A 23,192-nucleotide genomic window follows, 5' to 3' on the forward strand; every position below is an offset into this window, starting at 1 on the left:
TGCATAACAAAACATGTTTAGAGAGATCAAAGTTATTGAAGTATGTCTTCTAATACATTATTGTGGAAATGCCACAGGATACACGTAAAGCTGCACTCTACAGAAACATCTTGCTTGTTTCTACATTGATTATAATATATATATGTATGTATACATATATATGTGTGTGTTTGTGTGTGTACACAGAAGTTATTATATATGAAGAAGACCTCATGCATTCCTGAAACTTAACGCTGTTTTTCCCCCTGTCTTTTTCATCCTTGGATTATAATTCTATTACAGTTTAGGGAGAGCCCTGAAAATTAAACTGCATGGTCCCATCTGAAGAGTCTTTTCAGCAACTGTTGTCATCATGGCTCCAATGTGATGAGAAAAATCAAAGACTTCTAACCTGCATTTATTCTGACTTCTTTAAGCATAGTTCAGATTCCATACTAACTAATTAGTATTTTCACAGTTTCCTTATCTAACCATAATTCTTTTCTTTAATTGTTCTTGGTGAGAAGATTCATTTCTGCTTCACAATTTTCTTCCTAAAACATCTTTGTAGAAAATACACTTCCATGCACCATGAAACTACATTCTCTCCAGGTTCAGTTCTCTAAAACACCAGACACAAACACATCCTAATCCTTGGGACAGAAAGGCTTTGCAGTCAGTTAACAAAGTTGATATAATAATGTCTATCTTAATTATTCTGATGTGTAAATGAAACCAATATATATGTATTTACCCTGCTATCCAGCATTTCTTGGTCAGTGGTCGTCTTCCATGATTTCTGTTACAGTCAAGACTTTTCTAGGCAAAACCTTTCATTCTAACCTTTTTCCTTATAAGACTGAATTTTTAACACGATTGATTTCTTTGTAAATTCATAGTTGTCTTAGATCCTTTACAGCAGGTAGAGAAAGTTAAAAACTGATGAACTACATAACGTCAATTTGATCACTTAAAGTCAACTGTGAGTGCTAAGTTGACACTATAGTCATTGATGTGTTCTATAGCTATAGCTATACACATAGATGTTATATGGACTATGGAGTTATATATAGATATTTATTCCTATATATATGTCATAACTAAGTAAACAGAAAATAATTTACATCACTTTAATTCATGTAAACATAGTTTTCTTTTAGGAAATAATTAATGATATTTTCTGGATTCAGATATGTTTTAGCTTTTACTGACTACAAAATTAAAACTTTATTTGTTTTTATTTTGTGTGTATGAGCATTTTCTTTGTGCAGAGCTGGAAGAGGTCATTGGTTCCTATACAAATAGTTATGTATGTTCCTGAGCCACCATGTAAGTGATGGAAACCAGCTGCAATCCTCTCAGAGAGGAGCAGATGTTCTCAATGGCTGAGCTGTCTCCACAGACCCTAATCACCTCATCTGGAAGATGCTGCAAGTCAGGGGGCCTGCCATAACTCTTAAATCTTTCCTATTTGATATTCAGGGACTGAAAGGTTTACTCTTCTCATTTGCCAAGTAAGACTGAGCTTGGTGACTCCAAATCAAGTCTATTGCCTCTCACATTGCACTTGTGTCACATTAAGTGTCTTGGTTTTGTCCCAGAACCAAGAAAATGGTCAGTGTTTTCAGTCAACTTGTTTTCTACATATACATTCACTCACTCACTCACTCACTCACTCACTCACTCACTCACTCACCCTCTCTGTCTCTGTCTCTCTGTCTCTCTCTGTCTCTCTCTGTCTCTCTCTCTCGTGTGTGTGTGTGTGTGTAGCCTTGGGTGTGCCACACTGTGCTTGTCAGGGTCAAAGGACAACTTGCATGGATTAGTTCTTTGTACTTTCCTTCCTGCATGTTGGTTCCAGTATCTTCAGATTTAATAATAAATACCTGTTCTAGCTGAGCTATCTAGTTGCTCCTGACATCGGAAGATTTTTCTTTCAAGGTTCATTAATATGTAGAGATATCTAACTACTTTGTAAGTAATCTTTTACAAAAACCTATCAACTCAGACGCTGCCGTGCTGGAAATCATCCTCCCTAGCTGGTGGCTATACTCCTGTTGTAATGATACTGTTCACAAAGTTACCCATGGATGAAATTGTTCACTCCCCAAGCTACCTGTAATAATTTCATCAATCCTAAACTTGCTTAACCTGTCTTTTCTTCATTTTCTGGAAGAGATCTCAAAATGAGTCCTGGTAGCTGTTTTTTATTTTGCTCATGCCTCTTGACTGCCCTTTGGGCTCTCCATGGCATGTACCCTCTTCTTTTGAAACTGGAAAAGAACCATTATGTTTTTTGTGTATGTGAACTGAGATCTGCTGACTCATCATCATTGAATAATAACAAGTCCAACATTAAAAGAAATCCATAGTAAAAAATACTGAAAGCAACCAATGCTGTTCTAACATTGACCTTATGATATCTCACTCTGCCTTGGGTGACTTTCTGAGCTAATTCCCATACCTGAATATTTGCCTAGAAACCAGAAACAATGTGATTTTAAAATATTTGTTCTTATGACACATAAATACATTAATATTTATCCAATACTAATAAAATAATTTGAACAATAGTATTTTAAATTGTTTAAAGAAAGGAGATATTCAAGTAATAAACATGAAGAAATTATCTACAATACCTTTCTCCGATGTTTCCTTAGATCACTTGGCTGCAACAGGCAGTAATAAGAGAAACATAAAAAGGACTAATTAATGATTACCATCTGATGATATTACAGTTTGGATAGTATCTATAACTTGACTCTTATTTTTCTTCATTTCATTATTTCCTGAATATATACCTTTTATCATCCTAATATTGAATATATAATATTAAAATACAAACCACTTCCAATAATATCATTTTCTCCAACATTTTATGTAGGTTAAAGAACATAGAACCATACATTTTTGTAAAAACAGTGAGGTCAGAAAAAGAATTTTGTTGAGTGGTAAAGACTGCCTGGATATCATACATTGCTTTCTTGGAATAGATATTTAAATTGCTAATTTTCTTTGAAGGATTGCTTATGCAGTGAAATATCACACCTAAGTTATCATAAGTATTTTCTTTTTCTATATATATTTTCTATTTTTAAATTTAAATTTAATTAGAAACAAGGTTGCTTCACATGTCAATTCCAGGTCCCTCTCCATTTCCCTCCCCTTCTCCTGTGCCCTTCCACCAACCCCCCCCAATATCCCTTAATTTCCCCAGGGAGGGTGAGGCCCTCCATGGGGGTGTCCATAGTCTGTCATTTCATCCAGGGCAGGTCCTATACTTTCCCCAAGAGTTCAGGGTGACAGTGCATCTCTCAGGCTTACAGGATGACATTATGCAGATAAAGAGAAGCAGTAGGAAATTGGGAAAATAAAGCAGAAGAAGGTGTGAGGGAGGGATAACTAACATAAAGATGTTTGAAAACATCATGTCAAAACAAATAATTTCATAAGTTTCCTAAATATGTATGCATATTTCTATGAATAGTTTAATGGGAATTACATTACAGACTAAATAACACTCCTATAGCCATAGGTTATCAAGTGAAACCCAGTGCCAACTGTGGGATACCTCCCTTTGAGTTGTTGGCTGCTGATGTTTTGAAGACATTCAAAAGTATAAAGATTACTGCAATTGCTGTTAGTTGTAAACCAGAACTTCATAAGAATCTGTTGTTCAAACCACTATACATTTTGGTCACAAGACTTGGAGTAATCATGTTGTCACTCACAGGAAATTTCCTTCCTGTTGTCTAATTTTTAGAGTAGCAGCAGGTACTATTTATCCTGCTATAAGAAAAAAAGTCATCAGCAATGATGATGACTTTTGTGAACCCCGTGAGCTACAGTAATGATGGGATGTTAGGGTTTGCCTAATTGTGCAATAACTATACAAATGTTAGGGAGGCAACCAACTACTTGTGGATTGTCTTCAGGCCTACTGAATAGGAGGAAATGCATACCAAGTATTTTAAGACTGGCCAAGAACATGTGGTTGATCATTGGGGTAAACCCACTACTATTATTCTGATAGGTAAACACAGTATTTACTATACTTCCTTCCAAATCTGTATCTCTATATCCATATATTGGTGCAACTATCAGACACAATAGAGATTTCTCTTTATTTACCAGATGAGTGTTAATGCAGAAACCTACAGCTGGTCAATAAACAGAGAGTAAGTTTCAGTTAAGGGATAAACCACAAAAGAGACATCTATATCACCTCTCCCACAAGACTCAGGGGCTATTGAGGAAGATGTCGCTGAAAGACAAGAGCCTGGGGTTGCAGAGAGCTGGAGCAAAACTATCTTCTGCATACACTAAGATTGCTGTATCCATGAGTTTGATTGCCTGCAAAAGACTTGCACAAAATCAAGCCAATCAAAATTCTAGTGTGGGAGAAGTGGATCAGGGGAGCACTTGATGCCTTTGGGGAAGTGGGAACCAGTTTTTTTGAGAGTGTTGGCCTTATAGGTCAAACACAGTCCAATGGATGGCACCATTCTTGTGAATGTATGGGCATCACAAATAGAACTTGGCTGATTGTTGAAACAAAAGATAAAAGTTGTCAGGAGGATTTAGAAGTGGTGTGTGGGTATGGGAGTGGGTAGGGAAGAAGCGAGGAGTCAAAATGATAAAAATATATTGTATGAAAAATAATATGTTGACAATTATCAATATATTGTTGACAATTATCAACATATTTTAAAAAGAACATACTTTACCATAAAAGTAAAAGTAAGAGCACCACAGATTCTGGTAAAATTCACCTGGTTTAGATACTACCTAAATTGTACTCTGCATTTGAAGATTCTTGCTGTAACATTGGAAATGACTTTCTATGTACTTATTACATTTGGACCCGAGGCTGAGATGCTAATATTTTTAATTACAAAGATTAGAGGAATGTTCCCTAGATTACCAAAGAAGTAGAACACACCGTGTGTCAGTGCACTCAGTGAGTACAACCCAGTTTTTCAACCAAAACTTTTGAGCTGCGTTGAGATGAATTCTGATGAGTTAATTGTTACTCAGATTGGTTGTCTTACTGTATAATTAAAAATATTTCAGATATCAAGTCTCCTAATGAGCACAAAGGAAACTGAAATAGCTGAAGGAGGAAAGGTTTTAGCTCTTTTTATTTTATGTAGAGTTTATTGCATAGACATTTCCTAACTACAGAATTTGAATAGGAGCATTGTTCTAAATCTTTATGGATAGTTTTCTTTTAGTTACCAATTTCAAAATAAAAGAAAATAATATCTGAGCTCTCTATATGAAAAAATTTTCATGATGGTAATCTTAAAACTTTGATCATAAAATAAAATTTCCCTTACTTATGTGACTGTTTTTTCTATGGTTAGGAGTATGTATACATCTCTATACATGTATCAAATTAGACTCATAAAGTCATACATATATTTATGTAAATTAATTGTAAGAATGAAATATTTTTCATTTATTAGCTATATTGCACATTATTTTAAAACAATTTCTGTTCAATTTAGACATTGAATTATTTAGCTTCTCTATTCATATTGTGCGTTATACACATATAGACAAGGGCAGTATTTATTTTCGTAGTCAATTCAAGGTATTCTGGCCACAAATGAAACTATGGTATCATTAATTTTTCTCCATTTTATTATAGCTGGTTATATTTTACAGTGCATATTATCTATTTGTAGCACAATTAATTTCTGGGACTACACTGTCTTATTTTAATTGTAGTTTTATAATTTTAGCCTTCATTTTGTGCAATGCAGTCTTTTCAATTTATGCAACTAATGTGAAGAACAAAACAGTATATCATTTTGTAGTTAAGACTATTTGATGTAACCCCAGTTCCATATATTAGCCATTTTTAGCACAGGCAGTCTATCCAAACTTTCAAAGTTATCTCTTCCCATAAATAACAAAGTGCTCTCTTCCCTCCCGTCGTGATGGGCAGTAAACGACCACGCCTTGCAGCATGCAGGAGTCAATCCAATGAAACTGACAGCAGGCTTTCTTCCATTCCTTTTAGTATGTGACCCTCTTATTTTCTTTCACTTCTTTCTAGGGTACTTCCTGACTTGAATATCCAAATGTAGTAATAAATGAAACAAGGTCAAAAAGGAAACATGAAAGTGTTTACATGAAATAAAAAAGAAATACTGAAGTGATGCTTCCATTTTGTATGCTTTTCCAGAAATTATATATTAAAATACCTTAATTTATTATTGTACACATTTTGCTATAATCTATATTTTTAAAGGTACTGACATATTTCCTATCTGCTAAAAGATACTTAATGGTTTAATTCACTCAAATTTCTGATGTGTGCTTAAACCCCTGACTTCTTACTGACTTCGAGACAGTTTCCTCATTGTCAACGGCTGTTCTTCCCTCATCCCATAAAGGATTGATGAATGGTAGTAGCTACCACAAATGGCTGTTGTGGAGAACAAATTTACACAGTATTTTCCTGTGTAAATAGACAATAAAACAAGAGAAAACCAGATGAGAGCAAATACCCTGTAGCTAAAGAACGAATAACAAGTTTCGCTGGATACAGAATCATTACCAGGGTCATGACTCCCATGCGGTCCATTTCCCTGGCAGGGCTTCTTGGTGTGAGCTTTGGCGTTGAGTGTCCACTCGGGGGAGATGAACTGGCCAGCGACGAAGCTGTAACAGAGGCAGTGATGGACGTACCAGGATGGACCCTTGCCAAATTCAGACCTTCCAAGCTTACACTAGCCACTCTGTTTTCAATTTCCTCTGCACGCAATTCCGTAGATTCCTTTTCTTCTTGAATTAGCCTAGAAGATAGAAACATTTTTCCATTATGAGATTGCTAGTGGAAATTGGATTTCACCCCATAAATTACCCATGAAGGTTTACTTCAAATCTAGCATTTCCGTTTCCTTTTGCGGTGGTTCAACTTTAAATTGCATGGAATTACTAGCTATAATTGATGAAAGTCATTTTTTCTTTAAAATTATTTTTCTATTTTTTATTTAAATTAGAAACAAGCTTATTTTACATGTCAATCCCAGTTCCCTTTCTCTCCTCTCCTACCCTGCCCCCCAGTAATCCTTTATCCCATCCACTTTCTGCTCCCCAGGGAGGGTGAGGCCTTCCATGGGGATTTTCAAAGTCTGTCATATCATTTAGAGCAGGGTCTAGAACTTCCCCCATGTGTCTAGGCTGAGAGAATATCCCTCTGTGTAGAATGAGCTCTCAGAGTACATGGTATGCATTTGGAATTTCTAGTTTGACACCTGTAATTGTACAGTGAAGATTTTCACTTCAAAAATCTCTTGTGTATATAATGTGTAATTATAAAACATTTTCATGTCTACTATGACATAATTCATAATTAAAACAAAATATCTATGATTCTTTGGCTCTGAATTTAAAAAACAAACAAACAAAAAACAACAATGAAATCAGGCATGGTGGTATATGTCTGTAATCTCATTTCTTGGAATGCAAGAGTGATGTATAATAATGAGGTCAAAGTCAGTCTGGGTGGCAAAAGGATTTTCAGGAGAGCACAAATGTAGATTCTCTCTTTTCTTTCTCTTCTCTCTCTCTCTTTCTCTTTGTGTGTGTATGTGTTTGTCTCTCTGTCTATCTCTGTCTCTCTCTCACACATATACATATACAAATTCAGTGCAAAATGATAGTTAGAATATTTAACCTATGACATTAAATTACTAAATATATCTTCCATATATGTTAAGTCTTTCATATTTAAGGAATGTTACATGAATTACAAAATTTGTTCATGTACTTCCTAAATATAGCAAGAAATTTCCATTGATCAATCTGATTGACAAAGAACTTCAGTGTGCGTATATGAAAATTTTAACTTACAGATAAAAGTAACAGTAGTTACTTTTGAAAACAAACCCATATAAAACCTATGTCTAATTTTGAAATATACTGGAGTAAAACTAAATTTTTGATTTGTTGATTGATTCTATTGTTAATGAAATGATAAACAAATTTGTGGAAACTTAACCTTCAGATAGAAAGAATATTAATTACTTTTATGAGATTTATTTTCATTTTATGTGTGTGCATATGTCTGTGCATATGCTTGGTGTCTGTGGAAGTCAAAAGAGGGTATCAGATCCTCTAGAACTAGAACAGTGGTTTCAGTTGGCTGTGAACCAACCATACTGTGGCTGCTGAGGAATAAACTCTGGGCCACTGGAAGAACAGTAGATGATCTTAGTCGCTGAGCCATTTCTTCAGGCCTAATTAATTTTCAAAAGATCTGGTTTTCACTTTGAAATAGAGTAGGGCCAAATTGAAAGGCGAATCTCAGGCACTGTTTAGTACAGCAGATCATTTACAAGTGTAAAAACACTCTGTATTTTCATGTGTTAGTCACTAGAAGAATTTAATATTTTTTAGTAAGAATGGAAGTATCAGCATTAGTTTACACTATTATTTAAGTAAATAGTTTATTTTCAAATCTCTAGTTTTGCTGGGGAATTACAGATATACTACTGTTAGCATATGCTCTGCAATGGACAGATATCCCTCTACTCATAGTATTATGATCCCAAAGAAGCCTGGATCGATGGGCTACCACTGTATTTGCAGATGAAAACATAGATAGTCATAAGGGTGAGACCTTAATTTGACAGAGTTAATTGCTCTTCTGCTCTTTCATTTGTCTCACTTCTCCCTTTCCCCCAGCTTGGTCTCTACTCCCCTCTGACAAACCCCAAAAGCAGAGATTTCAACTGCCAAGCCTCCCCACCATTCTAGTAATTCCCCAATTGTGACTTGAATTTTAGTACTTGTAAAATTTTAGTGTAACAGTCTGGCATCTCCCTAATACTTAAAGAAGTTAAAATTTACAAATAGAATTCTAATATTAATTTTTGTCATTCATGTAGCTTAATGGCAAAGCACTGAAAATGCTTAGATGGATTTTAAATCCCATAAACAAAAAGGTTTGGTCCAGGCCTTGTAATTAATTGGAGGTAAAATTACACATGCAAAACTTCCTACACCAGTGTCAAATCCTTAGGTTTTTATTGGAAACTCTAAAGACACCTTTCCTAGCCATACTCCCACGGGACACAGTAGTGATAAAAATTAAGCGCTAAATGAAAGTTTGACTTAGTTATACCTCACAGAAGGTTGGTAAATTGCATGCCAGTCACCGTGTTCATATGATTAACACAAACTAATTATTCTCGGCCTAAAACACGTTGTAAAATTTAAGTCAATAGAATTAAAATTCAACCAATATGTGAAAATTCATTGTTGGACCTAAACTCAATAACAAAATGAATTCTAGTTCTATTAATACAGGACACCTAAAATCAAAAGTGGGATTAGATACACCACTATTCTTAGCCTTAAACTTAAATAATTAAATACAAATATTTGCATGAGAACTACTGGCCACAGCTTAAAACTCAAAGGACTTGGTGGTACTTTATATCCATCTAGAGGAGCCACTTCTTTAATTGATAAACCCTGTTATACCTCACCATCCCTTGCTAATTCAGCCTATATACTGCTGTCTTCAGCAAACCTTAAAAAGGAACAAAAGTAAGCAAGAGAATACCCGTAAAAACATTAGGTCAAGGTGTAGCCTATGAGGTGGGAAGTAATGGGCCATATGTTCTTATTAAGAACATATACGCTATCCTTTATGAAATGTATAGGACAAAGGAGGATTTAGTAGTAAATTAAGACCAGAGAGTTTAACTGAATAGAGCTATGAAGTAATACATGCCTCCTGTCACTCTCCTCAAATTAGATTGATGATCTCTTATACCTAATACAGATTAACAAATTTATGAGAGGAAATAAGTCATAATAAGGTAAGCATACTGCAAAGCGTGCTTGGATTAATCACAGTGTAGCTTAAATCCCATAAAGCATCTGGTCTACACCCAGAAGACTCCACATGCAATGGACGAATGAACTAAATCTAGCCCTGCAACCCCCTCCCCCCACCCCCGGCCCCCCACCCTCCCCCCGCCCTCCTCCCCCGTCCCCCCCAATAAATCATCTAAGTCAATAAACTAAAACATTTACCAAAAGAAGTATTGGTGAACGAAACTATTTTTTCAAGGAGCTATAGAGATAGTACCATAAGGGAAAGATGAAAGATATGTGAAAAGTACAGATATGTTAAAATTAAGGATATGTTAAAAAGGTTACCTGCCAGGACTGATGACCAAAGGGATTAAGACTGGGCTGGTTTAACCCCCAGAAACAGCTGACCTGTCAAAGGTTAACTCTTGAATCCTAGGCATCAGCCTGGGAATCCAGTATGGAACTGATCAAGACCCCCTGAATGTGGGTGTCAGTGAGGAGGCCTAGGTAATCTATTGAGCCTTGGGCAGTAGATCAGTACTCATCCCGAGTATACACAAGGACTTTGGACTCCCATCCAACAATGTGAGATGCACTCTCACCCTGAACTCTAGGGGGAAGGTCTAGGCCCTGCCCTGGATGAAATGACAGACTATGGACACCCTCATGGAGGGCCTCACCCTCCCTGGGGAAATGAGTGGATAATGGGGGGGGTTGGGAGGAGGACACAAGAGGAGGGGAGGGAAACGGAGAGGGACCTGGAAATGACTTGTGAAGCAACCTTGTTTCTAATCTAAATTTAAACTTAAAAATAAATAATAAAAAATTATAAATGATGGCCAAGATTGCATCAAATTAATTAATTTCATGCCTTTTTGTGGTCTCTGTATATTTTAATCTATCACCTCTACATCCTTAATTTTGGGAAAAAAGAAGCTAAATCTGTGATGGCATTTAATTTTACCCCAGTCACTAAGGCTATGATGAGGAAAATAACTGACACCAAATGCTGGACAGAAGGTAGGAGACCCTTATTCACTGTTAATGGAATTGTAAATTGGTGCATCTGCAACAAGAATGGGTGAGGAGAAGTCTCCGATAGCTGAGTAGACACTCAACACCAAAATTTACCCCAAGAATCCTTACAAGTGTAATGGACACCATGGGAGACATGGCCCTGTTATAACATATACAGAGAAACCTGAGCTGTTAAATTCTTGCATGTTTTTATCTAATACTGAGGGGTACTTTAAGGTGTTCTGTACATTTCCTTGTCTTCTGTGCTGGGTGCTATTGTTACTATCATTATAGAAAGCTACAGAGGTGATACAACCATTCAGAATACATAGCTAAATATACATTAGAAGTGTGAGTTATCTAAACCCTTAAATAAATACCCTTCAACTAACTTCACCGATATTTTCTAAGTCACAGCAAAAATGAAAAACATGAAGATTTCAGGTAAATGTTGAAACAAAAACACATTATACTGAGTGAGATAACACAGACCCTAAAAGATAATCACTATATGTGCTTTCTTATTTGTGGATCTCTGTTTCAATCCTTTAAATATGAGTGTATAACCCCAATGGACCCTGAAGGAAATGAGAATTGTGGGGGAGAGTTGCTTGGGCATAGGGAAGGGAGAGAAACACAGAGAGAGAGGGGGATAGGAAAAATAACACCTACAGTGGCTTAAATCCATAAGGAATCATTTTATGTTTGCTTCAAATTGTGTTTGTGTGCGTGCGTGCGTGCGTGCATGCATGCGTGTGTGTGTGTGTGTGTGTGTGTATGTGTGTGTGTGTGTGTGTGTGTGTGTGTAATTTAAAAGTGGTTAGGCCATTTTGAGTGACATTGATCCCACCAAAAGTCACAGACTATCAAAAATTTTTTAAAGGGTGGCAAAAATTGTCAGGTACCAAGAAAGCCTCAAAAAAATATAGGCTATTTTGAGGTCCATGATTGCCTTTCTAAACTTGAAGCTTAGATCCAATTTCTTAAGAAGCCAAATAATTTAGACACAATACTAGAATGAAGTGAGCAGGAATTGATCTCGAAGCTTCTTCTCTGGCATCTCCCACAGTACTAGAATGAGCTACACAAGCTGCCAAGGGAGAAAGCAATCAGTGGTTCCACCCAGCTGGAACACCTCCGAACAACAATGATTAGAAAAACAAGATATCTCAAGAGGTGTAATAGCCATATATTTGAACTTAAGACTCTCTCAATAGTAGGGAATTTATGTCTGGTATTGTAAACCTCTCCCTCAAAACCAATAGCTAGTGAGAACCTTGATGCTAGAGGAGAACTTTATCTACTTTCCTAAAGCAGTATAACTGCCTTGTAAGTACTATCCTTATACCTCATCAGCGGTGTTTAACTTTGCAGCACATGAGGGACCATTCCAGAGAGCTAAAACTATTCCAAATGCAGAAAAAAACTAACTGTGGGTTTCACAGTCCCAACTATACAACAAAGCCCCTTCTCCTAAGGCTCAGGAGGTACTGTGGAGGTGAAGAGGAAATATTTTAAGAGTCAAACTACCAGGGTGTCAGTCAGGTAGTTTCTCTGATAAATGTCAGTGAATTAACAACAATGAAATCTCAAAAATATGGTTATCTAAGTAAGACCCCCAAAATGACAATACCAATTGACTTACCAAAGGGTATAGGAGAAATATCACAAGATCCCAATCCTAGATGGAGAGCTACAGGCAATTAATAGTTGCTGAGAGAAAGTAATTCAGTCTTTTTCTGGGACTAGTTCTTCAATAAGTTATCAAATCACAACTAGTCATCTCTACACATGCACATATATGCATAGACACAGACACTACACATATACATACAAATATAAGTTCATACATGCACACATGTATGCAAATGAATAACACCAAATGAACTCAGAAGGTTATATTTATAAATCTATGTCTCTACATATATTCATATACCAAATTAATAAAGAATCCATGAAATTGAGAAAGAGTGGGGGTGACAAAAGAGGAGCTGCAGGGAGGAAGGGACAAGAGGAAATTACATAAATATAGCACTAATGTGTAAAATTTTCCAAATCATAAAAATTACTCTTTATACAATCATTAGCATCATTACTATGTATGTTTCATGTATATTCTTTGAAAATGGTGACCTACCTTGATGCATCTTGTAATAAGGCACATTATCAAAAAGCAGGCATGAGGGAGTCTGATATTCTGCAGGTCTAACAAGGTACCAGGAGATGCCAAGTCCAATAGTTTGAGAAACATATTTTAATTATTAAGGTTATTTAAGCTCTTAAAACCACCATATTGATACCTTATTTCTTTGTTGATTGCATCCAATTGTTCTTGTAGCATCATAGCTAAGGTCTGGGCATCAGAATGACCACTTGGAGAGAGAAGATCCATTGAGCTAAAAATTGTTTCTCTGTCATCATCATCAATATCAGACATTTCAGTGTCACTTTCAAATGGGTGACTGCCTAGTACGCCTATTTGCTGAGTTCTGTTCCATTCATGGTCCCCAAGAGATTTCACCTGAATGATAAGTGAACAAATCAGATACTCATATTAAAAGAACAAATCTGAAAACTGACAACCACAGCAGCAACATCAAAACAAGCATGCATACCTTCCCAGCTGTTCAGTCAAATGCAGATCAAGTAGCAATATTTTAATTTAATAGTGCAATAAAAATATTTCCCGACGTCTTATGAGACAGTGGGTATGAATTGTTCACTTAAATCAATATTTTAGTAGAAGCAGAGATGATAAATTTTCATATGATTTATATGCAGCCAGCTTTCAAGGTAGTGATTATTTTTAAGATATTACATTTGCAACACTCTCTACTCCCCGGATTTCCAAATATAAAAATTCTCACTTAAGCTCAAGCATTGTCATTTCTTATTAGTCATATCCACACTTTTCTCATGAAAAGATGAGTATATAAATATTAACAGGACACATATTGCATAATAATTGTCTGATCAAAAGTCACTTGATAGATTTGAGCAAAATATTACTTCGAATACTGAAAAACAACATAATTTCATGTTTATTGTTATGTTCACTTGTACCCTCACTAAACTTTTGACACAATCATGGTTTATGTTTTTTAAGTTATGTTTTGAATAACCAATAGATCAGTTGATTTGTCAACTGTGACCTCAATAGACTAGCCCAAAATTTTATGCACTTAACGTAATAATTTCACAGCTACAGTCCTCCAAAATGAGTTTTGTGGGAGATAAAATTACATTTTGTGGTATACTGAATTAATGACTAAAGGCATGAAGCAGCATTTTTCTTATGAATTATTTTGGTACCAAAGGCACAAATATATTTCTATTAAAATAATAAGAAAATAGAGGTCACTCTGGTGCCTATGATCTAAAGGGATAACACCAATCGGCAAGCTAAGCAATAGTGGAGAGACCACCTCGAATGCCCATTCCTGATAATGAACTTGATGTCTATAACCATCCGGGAGCCTTCATCCAGTGATTAATGGAAGCAGAGGCAAACACACAATTAAGCACTGAACTGAACCCAAGGAACCCAGTGACAGAGAGAGGAGTGATGAGCAAATTGGCAAAGAATGGGCTGGCAAAACCAGCAGAGACAGCTGATCTGAACAGGGGAGAGCTCTTGGACCCCAGACCGACAGTGGGGAGGCCAGCATGGGACTGATCTGGACCCCCCCAAATGTGAGTGTCAGTGAGAAGGCCTGGGCAACTTATGGGGCCCTGAGCTGTGGATCGGTGTTTATCCCTGGAATACAAACAGTGATCGTGTGCCCATAGCACAAAGAGAGATGCTCTCTCAGCCTGGACTCTTAGGGGAATGCCTGGACCCTACCCAGAGTGAAATGAGAGACTCTAGATATCCCCTATGTGGAAGGAATTGGCAATATGGTGGGAGGCTGGGGGGGGGGAAGGGGAGTGCGGAAGGAGGGGAGGGAGAGAGAACTGGGATTGACATGAAAAACAAGCTAATTAAAATTAAAATAAAAAATGATAAAAGAGAAAAAATAAGAAGAAAATAACTGAGATTATCTTGCCATTATTTGTTCATTTATATTTTTCAAGTATTCCACAATGTTGGATGCTCAAGTGAGCGATTAGTTTATGTGTGACTATTGATGCCAATTGTCAACCAAAAGCATTAAGAGCCTGTTAATGAAAAATAACATCATTTTGAATACATACAAATGGACATATGAACAATATATACTTAGGCACAGAGGAGCTGTATTACTTCTCTGTATAGCTGCAATGATTAAACAAAAACCTGACATAAAATGGATCTCAAAGATATGTTTGCCTCTAGATCTTCATAGTTGGTGTACCACCTGACAGGTCATACTGGGTCAGGGAGATCCCACAAGACCCCACCCCTTGATGGAGAGATACATGCAAATAATGGCTGCTGAGAGAGAACTAGTCTTCACTTGGGACAAGCCTTCTGGTAATTTGTCTAATTCCAGGAGATCCCCCCTAAACATGTACACATAGCTCAGCAGGTTATAGTCGTACATATGTATATACATATTTATATCAATAATTAAGAGAGCATGAATTTAAGATGTGGAAGTGATGCAGAAGGAATTGAAGAGAGAAAGGGAAGAGGGGAAATTATGTAAATGTAGTACTCATATCTGAAATTCTCAAAAAATTCATTCTTTCATACTGTCCTTAACATATTGTTCTATATGCTTAGTGTACATTCTGTAATGACAATGATCTATCTTGACACGAGATACTCTGGGTCTCTTTAATCATGGAATGATGGACCCAGCAAGGTGTCTTGTATATATATATATATATATATATATATATATATATATATATATACATATATATATGTGTGTGTGTGTGTGTGTGTGTGTGTGTGTGTGTATAACTAATATTGCTACATAAAGATGAAGCCATACCTTTGACAATATGTAGGGGATGTGGGAGGAGTTGGATCAGGGATAGGCAGTGGTGAACATGATGTAGTATGCACACATTGAATTTTAAAAATGAAATACAAAGTAAATTACTGTTTAAAAGGGCAGAGTAGCAGTTTATCTTTGAAGATGGCTTCCAAGGTTCTTTTAAAAGTCTGTATACGCTGGGTGTTGGTGTTGAACATCTTTAATCCTAGCACTCAGGAGGCAAAAGCAGGCAGATGTCTGTGAGTTCAAGGCCAACCTGGTCTGCAGAGAGAGTTCCAGGACAGCCTCCAAAAACAATACAGAGAAACCCTATCTCAAAAAAAAAGTTTGTATACATTTTTAAAGCGTGTTTTAAAGCAGTAATTTTTAACAAAACATTTTCTCAATTTTAGATAAAAATATGAATGTCAGTGCATAAGAATCTAAGCATACAAAATGTCATTTGCTGGGCAATATAATATAATGACTAAAACATGACATCTCTCATTACTTACATCTAACTCCAATTCTGAATCAATCAGTGCGCTAGCTCTGTACTGTGGAACACTTAATCATTATTTGTCTAAATCTTAAAATTCCTGAAATTAGTATAAAAATTGCACACAATAATGTCAAATAAATATGTGAGAAATTTCTGGTACATAATAAATGCCTTACATTAATTAATTTCAAAATAAGTCATTTTCCATCCTTAACACCAACATAAATTAATGCTGGCATTCAGGATTCTCTTCGAGTAGAAACACTATCTAGAATAGCATCATCTTATTTAGCTAAAATGACTAATGCCAGGAGAAAACAATCACCTTTGGCTCATCTCTTCGCACACCCATGCGGCCTCTCCTTGGTCTCCGGATTACTTTAGTGGTTCTATAATCAGATTGGCTGTCCACAAGGGACCCAACTGAATACCGCAACTCAGCCGAGGTGTCTAGATGCGTCCTGGAAAACAAAACATATTGAGTCTCACAAATTAAATTCATCACTGCTTGCTTCTAAATTTTTGATAAGGCAGAATCTCTCAAGCAACTAAACCTTCATAAAGAACAGGATTTTCATTCTTGAATGTAAGGTACATTTTCTCATTTGACACTATACTTATAACCTTACTGTTTCTTCCTGTTTTCAAAGTTGTACTACAATGAAACATGTTAACATTAATAGCCAGGGTCCATTGATACCAGACATTCTGTATGATTTTTCCTCATTTGTATATATCATAATAACATTTATTCCCATATTTGTAAATGTTTCACCACTTGTGCTTACTGAAAAATGTATCAACTTGTGAGTTCAGAACTTTTAAGTTTTATAAATTACAGAGAAATTCATTGAAATTTTCTATCCTGTAGTGTTTTGATGTACAATCTAGAGAAACAGTAAAATATTTGCTTTACAATGAATAATCTTATTTTAGTAAATAGCTAGTATTTTAGCTTTGGTTAAATCAGTTTTACAAGATGAAGACAAATCTTGGTAATCACACTTGATGCTGCAATTTGCTTAGAGATGAAACAGGTGGAAAATTGCACCTGAAAAATACCACCACACTGGTTTTCAATAAACATGGTAATAAACTACACTGTAATCATAACATAGTCAGGCACATTGTCTGTATATAGATTTACAGCAAATTCAATTTATTCCTGTAATAGTGTTGATGATAACAAAAGTGATTTCATGCTGTCCTATAAAATGGAATCACAGATACATCATCAGTAGGTGCTTTCTGTTCAACTTTGGGCTTCTCCTGATTGAGATACTCCTTTCTTAACTCATTGTTGAGATCAGAAATAAGCATTTATTCTATATTGTCAAGATTTATAAAGTTCAAATGAGCGCTATTTGTTTGCAGTAGTGGGCGATGATAACCCAACTTAAGGAAGACATTGTTTTACCAGATGATTAATTAAATCAAATGAAATAAGGAATTAGTTTTCAAACAGATGAAACTTAGTGTTTTTAGCAAAGAACATGAGCTCAAAGTCCACTTGTCTAAAATGAGTCATACATAAAAGTAAACTAACCAGGAAATACTCTGAAATAGCTTAACTCTTGGTATTAGTCTGTTGGACAGACATTTCATTTTATGAACAAAAATTAAATTTTAGTCACCTTTCCTTATCCAGAAATATGTACCTTCTACACCATGAATACTTTATCAATTCCAGTGGACCAGTAAGTGAAAATGGTCCAATGAGTGAAAGGATTGCATTATGGTCCCCTAACTACCTACAACAAAATAACCTAGGTCTTTAACACTGTGACTGCTCAAGTTAATGTTTCTTTGGCCATCACAGTGGGGTGTCTAACATAACAACTTGGCATTCTGGAAAATGGCATTCATGCTTTGTTTTGTTTTCTCTGAATTCTACACCATTTAAAAAGTTATGGAACATAGCAAAACTTGCATATCAGTATTGAATTTACAACACCTTCATGTCCCATTGAGGCCTCTGTAATGTGGGACTTCCTAGTTTACAGATTCACATTAGCTACTCACTCCTTCCCACACTTCCTCATCCAGCTTAACTGACTGGCATTCAGTTCTTTGAATAATTTATACTTTATTTCATTTCTGAGCCTTTGAACATGCCACTGTTTCTGCTAAATGCTCTCTTAACATGCTTATGTATCTAACATTCTTTGGGTTTCAACTTAAATGTCCAATTGTCACATGCTGTTTTAGTTTTTTTTGGTATTTAATCTTTGCAATAGCCTACAAGGTAGCAGTCACCTGTATCCTTTTAACAACATCTGTTTTCATCACTATTGGAGCCCTAGTGCTTCTCCATCTGTCAAATAAAGCGTGATTAATAGATCTCTAGAGAAAACACATGAGCCAACACAAATCTAGAAGGGGTACAGCACAAACTTTGTGTAAAATTACTTTTATCACCTTTAAAGCTCATGTTCTGGTAAATTAAAAAGGAAGCAATATTTCCACTATAAGTTTTAAATCATTTTCCGCATGCATATTAGAAAGTTTTAAAAAATTTCTTTGGTCAATTTAATTACTGGAGATGGCGAGTTGAGTCTACCTATCTACTATTGCTAGGAGTGTTCCTTTGGGCCCTACTTGTTACCTAGTCTATCTGGGGCTGGAGATCATGGCATGGCTCTCCTTTGCTTTATAGTTTACATCAACTTATGAGTGAGTACCTACCACCTTTGTCTTTCTGCATCTGGGTTACCTGGCTCAGGGTGATTATTTTTTCTAGTTCCATTCATTTGCCTTTAAATTTCTGCATATATGAGACAGTTGTATGCCTTGGTCTACTTGTGGGACTCCTACCAGTGGGAGTGGTACCTGTCCCTGACACTTTGGCAGGCTTTTGGGAACCTATTCCTGATACTTTGTTGCTTAACAAACCTTAATATGAGTGGGGGAGCTTAGTCCTATCTTAATTTGATATGCCATATTTTGCTGACACCCACTGGAGACCTGATACATTCTGAACATAAACAGAGGAGTAATAGTCGATTCAGAGTGGGAAGCAGAGAGGACATAGGGTGAGGGAATGGGAGCAGTGAAAGAAGGAGGAAACTTAGGTCAGGATGTAGAATAAATGAATAAATTTAATTTAAAATATCTTTCATTTCTTTAAAAATGACTTGTGAGGGTCATCAATATAACTATCAATAATTTTTATAAATGCTTACTTGTTATATGATTATAATACCAATGTACAATAAAACCCTTTTCTAAAATAATTCATTTGCAAAGCTGGTATGAAAACCTGGAAATATTAATTATACATATTAATGGGAAAATATGAATAGGAAAAATGACTTCCCATACCAAAGAGCAAATGTGTCCATCTGAAGTCCAGGAATGTGGAGACACACATGTATGGTTTTGTGTCCACCTCATTTTCACTGAGTAGCTGACTTTTATGGACCCAAGAACCCTTTTTGTATATGAATGTCATGGTGTCAGGCTGGCAAAAACTTCATTATATTAATGGAAATTTATATACTTTTATAAACCCTTTCTGAGACTTAATACAAAAAGATATGTCCATGGCATTTAGACACATTAAATTATAATTGATACACTGATTAGTCATTGATAGCTGTATGCATTGACTCCTATGTGATCTCAGATATTTCTATGTCCTTACCATCATCATCCTCACCATCATCATCATCATCATCATCATCACCATTGTCTCTCTCATTCTAAATTAGTTAGCACATATAACTAATTTAGTGATGTACATGATTTGGAGGGTATCTCTGTGAACACAGAGCTATATTTCACACACTAAACTAAATTTAAACACACTCAACTATTGGATATTTGTAGTTCCTTTGAAAAGAGTAGAAGCCTCTTTAGGGAAATTTTTGATATTTATTTTACTGAATGTGTATAAATGTCTCACCTACATATACTTATGTGCCCCATGTGCATGCTTGGTACCAATGGAAGTCAGGAGAAGAAGTCTGATGCCCTGGAACTTGAGTAACAGATGGTTTTAAGCAAGCACTTGATTTCCAAGAACTTTCTCTTCATCTTTGCAGGACCAACAAATACACTTAAAATCTTGATTTTTTTCATTTCAGCCTACCCTACAGGAAGGTTCGAGTTTAGATTTTATCTGGTGATTTTATATGTTAATTGCAAGATGATTACTCATTTTGCCAAGAGCAAACTATAGGCCGGGGAGATTGTGTGGGGTCTATGAACACATTTACTACCAAAGCAAGCATACATTTTTGCCTTTTTGGAGACAATATTCTTAAATAAAAACAAGTGAAGCTCTGGAAAGCAATCCTTGACAAAAGTTTCAAATGATTTTACTCAGCTTTTTAGAAAATATGTAGCTGAATAAATTTCATTATTTCTTAATAAACATAGGGAAAAACTAAATTACACATATATTACTGTCAAAAGTAGCTACCTATCATCATAGATATATATGTATCTACTAACTGATTGTCTCATATCCTTTTTAAAATGATGATTTGATAGAGCAGTGAGCATCGCTAAACTCCACTAAATGTTTCTTTTTTCCTATGTTTTCATATTAATTTTCAACCGATTAAGGTGGGAAGATGTTTGTTAGGTCACGTTAAGGATCTGTCATATTTCTACCTTGAACACATTAAAAAACAGACACGTTAATCAGTGGAATCAAACTGAAGGCACACATATAAATCCATGCATGAATGGACACCTGATTTTTTATAAAGAACCCAGAAATAAACTCTGGAAAAAAACATAAAAAGCAAAAGTTGTTACTCAAAATGGACGAAGGTCTATACATGAATCTAAATCGATGCTTACTTATCTCCTTGCACAAAACTCAACTCCAAAATGGATCAAACATCTCAACATAAATAGTGTAGAGACCACTTCGAATGCCCATTCCTGATAGTGAACTTGATGTCTATAACCATTCTGGAGCCTTCATCCAGTGACTGATGGAAACAGACACAAACACCCACAGTTAAATACTGAACAGAACCCAAGGAACCCAGCGACAGAGAGAGAGGAGCGATGAGCAAATTGGCAAAGAATGGGCTGGCAAAACCAGCAGAGACAGCAGATCCGAACAGGGGAGAGCTCTTGGACCCCAGACCGACAGCTGGGAAGCCAGCATGGGACCGATCCAGACCCCCTGAATGTGCGAGTCAATGAGGAGGCCTGGGCTATCTATGGGGTCCTGAGCAGTGGATCAGTGTTTATCCCTCGAATACTAACAGACATCGTGAGTCCATAACACAAAGAGGGTTGCTCTCTCTGCCTGGACTCTTAGGGAAGTGCCTGGCCCCTACCTTGAATGAAATGATACACTTTAGATACCCCCTATGTGGAAGGAATTGGCAATAGGGTGGGAGGATGGGGGGGATGGTGCGGGGGATGCGGGAGGAGGGGAGGGAGAGGGAACTGGGATTGACATGTAAAACAAGGTATTTAAAATAAAAATAAAAATAAATAAACAAAGAAAAAAAACAGTTACACTAAATCTGAATAGAAGAGAAAGTGATAGCCTTGAACTCATTAGCACAAGAAATACTTTCCCAACAGAACACCATTAGCACTGACACTAAGAAAATTAATAATTGGCACCTCATGAAACTGAGAAACTTCTGTACAGCAAAGGACACAATCATTCAAACAGGGAGGTAGGTGGCAAAGAAGTTAAAGATTTTTTACCCACTATAGACCTGATACAGAACTAATAACCAAATTGTATAAAGAATAACAATGAGAAACCTAGAAATCAAGAAAACAACACAATTAAAATGGGGTACATATCTAAACAGAGAATTCTTAAATAAGAAACTCAAAAAGCTAAGAAATACCTATTAGAATAAAAGTAACAGCTCATGGCGGTGAAGATAGAATAAGAGGAAGACGCATACATTGCTGGTGGAACCATAGACTTGTACAGACACTATGGAAATCAATGTCATAGTTCCTCAGAAAGCTGGAAATTGATCTACTTCAGGATCTAGCAATATTATTTTTGGACATACATCAAAGGATGCTTCTTCCTACTACAGAAACACTAGCTCAAACATATTCATTGCTGCTCTATTCATAGTATTCAGAAATTGGAAATTAGAGGCGCTTTAAAAAATGAGTGGGTAAAGAAATTGTGATACATTTACACCATGGAACATTACTAAGCAGTGAAAATAAGCAAAACTATGAAACTCTCAGATAAATGGATGGAGCTAGAAAAAAATCTCTTGAACAATGTAACCCAGTCCCAGAAAGTCAAATACAGTATTATTCACTTAAATATGGGTATTATCTTTTAAGGCAATGATAACTAAGCTACAGTACATAGAACCACAGAGGATTCATATAGAGTAATGGACTAGGAGAGACAGATACATCTCCACAGGAAAGGGAAATAGAATAGTTATAATGAATGGAAATGGGGTACTGGGTCAAGAGAAGAGGGATAGGAAAGATGAGGATGAGGGAGGGAATATGATGAAAAACAGTTGTAATTAAGTTCCACTTGAAGGTTAGTATGGAAGCCTAATACAGTAGAAGCTGCATATACCTGCGAAATAATGGGGGAGACAGTCCAGCTGGACATCACTTGCCACAAAATGAAGTTCTCAGTACTGGATTGGGTTGAATCTAATTGAGTTTTTGGTCAAGGAATTTCCATGAGAACCTACAAACAACATAGGCTGTTTCCAACAGTATAGATAGGTTGCCCTCCACAAAACTTATACCAAATCCCTATTCCTGAAGATAATACCTACACAACTCATTAAACACGAAAGAGCTGAACTGGTGCCTACATAGAGCCTTCACCCACAAGTTCTAGCATCTTTGCTACAAGAAAATACTCTGCACACTACTGAAGGAAAAATTTAACTGCCAACCTAGCCACAAAACCTTTAATCTACAATGGTGAACTGCCTACAAGATATGCTAGTGCGATGGTAGAACAAAGCTTG

The 23,192-nt window shown here is 36.1% G+C and overlaps 1 protein-coding gene across 25 annotated transcripts in view; it reads right to left on the reverse strand.

Moving 5' to 3' along the window:
- The window catches only part of Ppfia2 (PTPRF interacting protein alpha 2), a 451,568-nt gene that overhangs the window by 68,710 nt on the left and 359,666 nt on the right, over window positions 1-23,192 (reverse strand). For all 25 annotated transcript variants that reach the window (XM_040754942.1, XM_013111885.3, XM_040754945.1 and 22 more), the window contains 4 exons: window positions 16,568-16,703; window positions 13,137-13,357; window positions 6,548-6,785; window positions 2,619-2,648 (listed from right to left, as the gene is read on the reverse strand). In XM_040754942.1, coding sequence (XP_040610876.1) covers window positions 2,619-2,648; window positions 6,548-6,785; window positions 13,137-13,357; window positions 16,568-16,703 — 625 coding nt within the window. The remainder of the gene's footprint in view (window positions 1-2,618; window positions 2,649-6,547; window positions 6,786-13,136; window positions 13,358-16,567; window positions 16,704-23,192) is intronic.

This window comes from Mesocricetus auratus, unplaced genomic scaffold (genome assembly GCF_017639785.1).
Source record: "Mesocricetus auratus isolate SY011 unplaced genomic scaffold, BCM_Maur_2.0 Super-Scaffold_100011, whole genome shotgun sequence".
Taxonomy (NCBI): domain Eukaryota; kingdom Metazoa; phylum Chordata; class Mammalia; order Rodentia; family Cricetidae; genus Mesocricetus; species Mesocricetus auratus.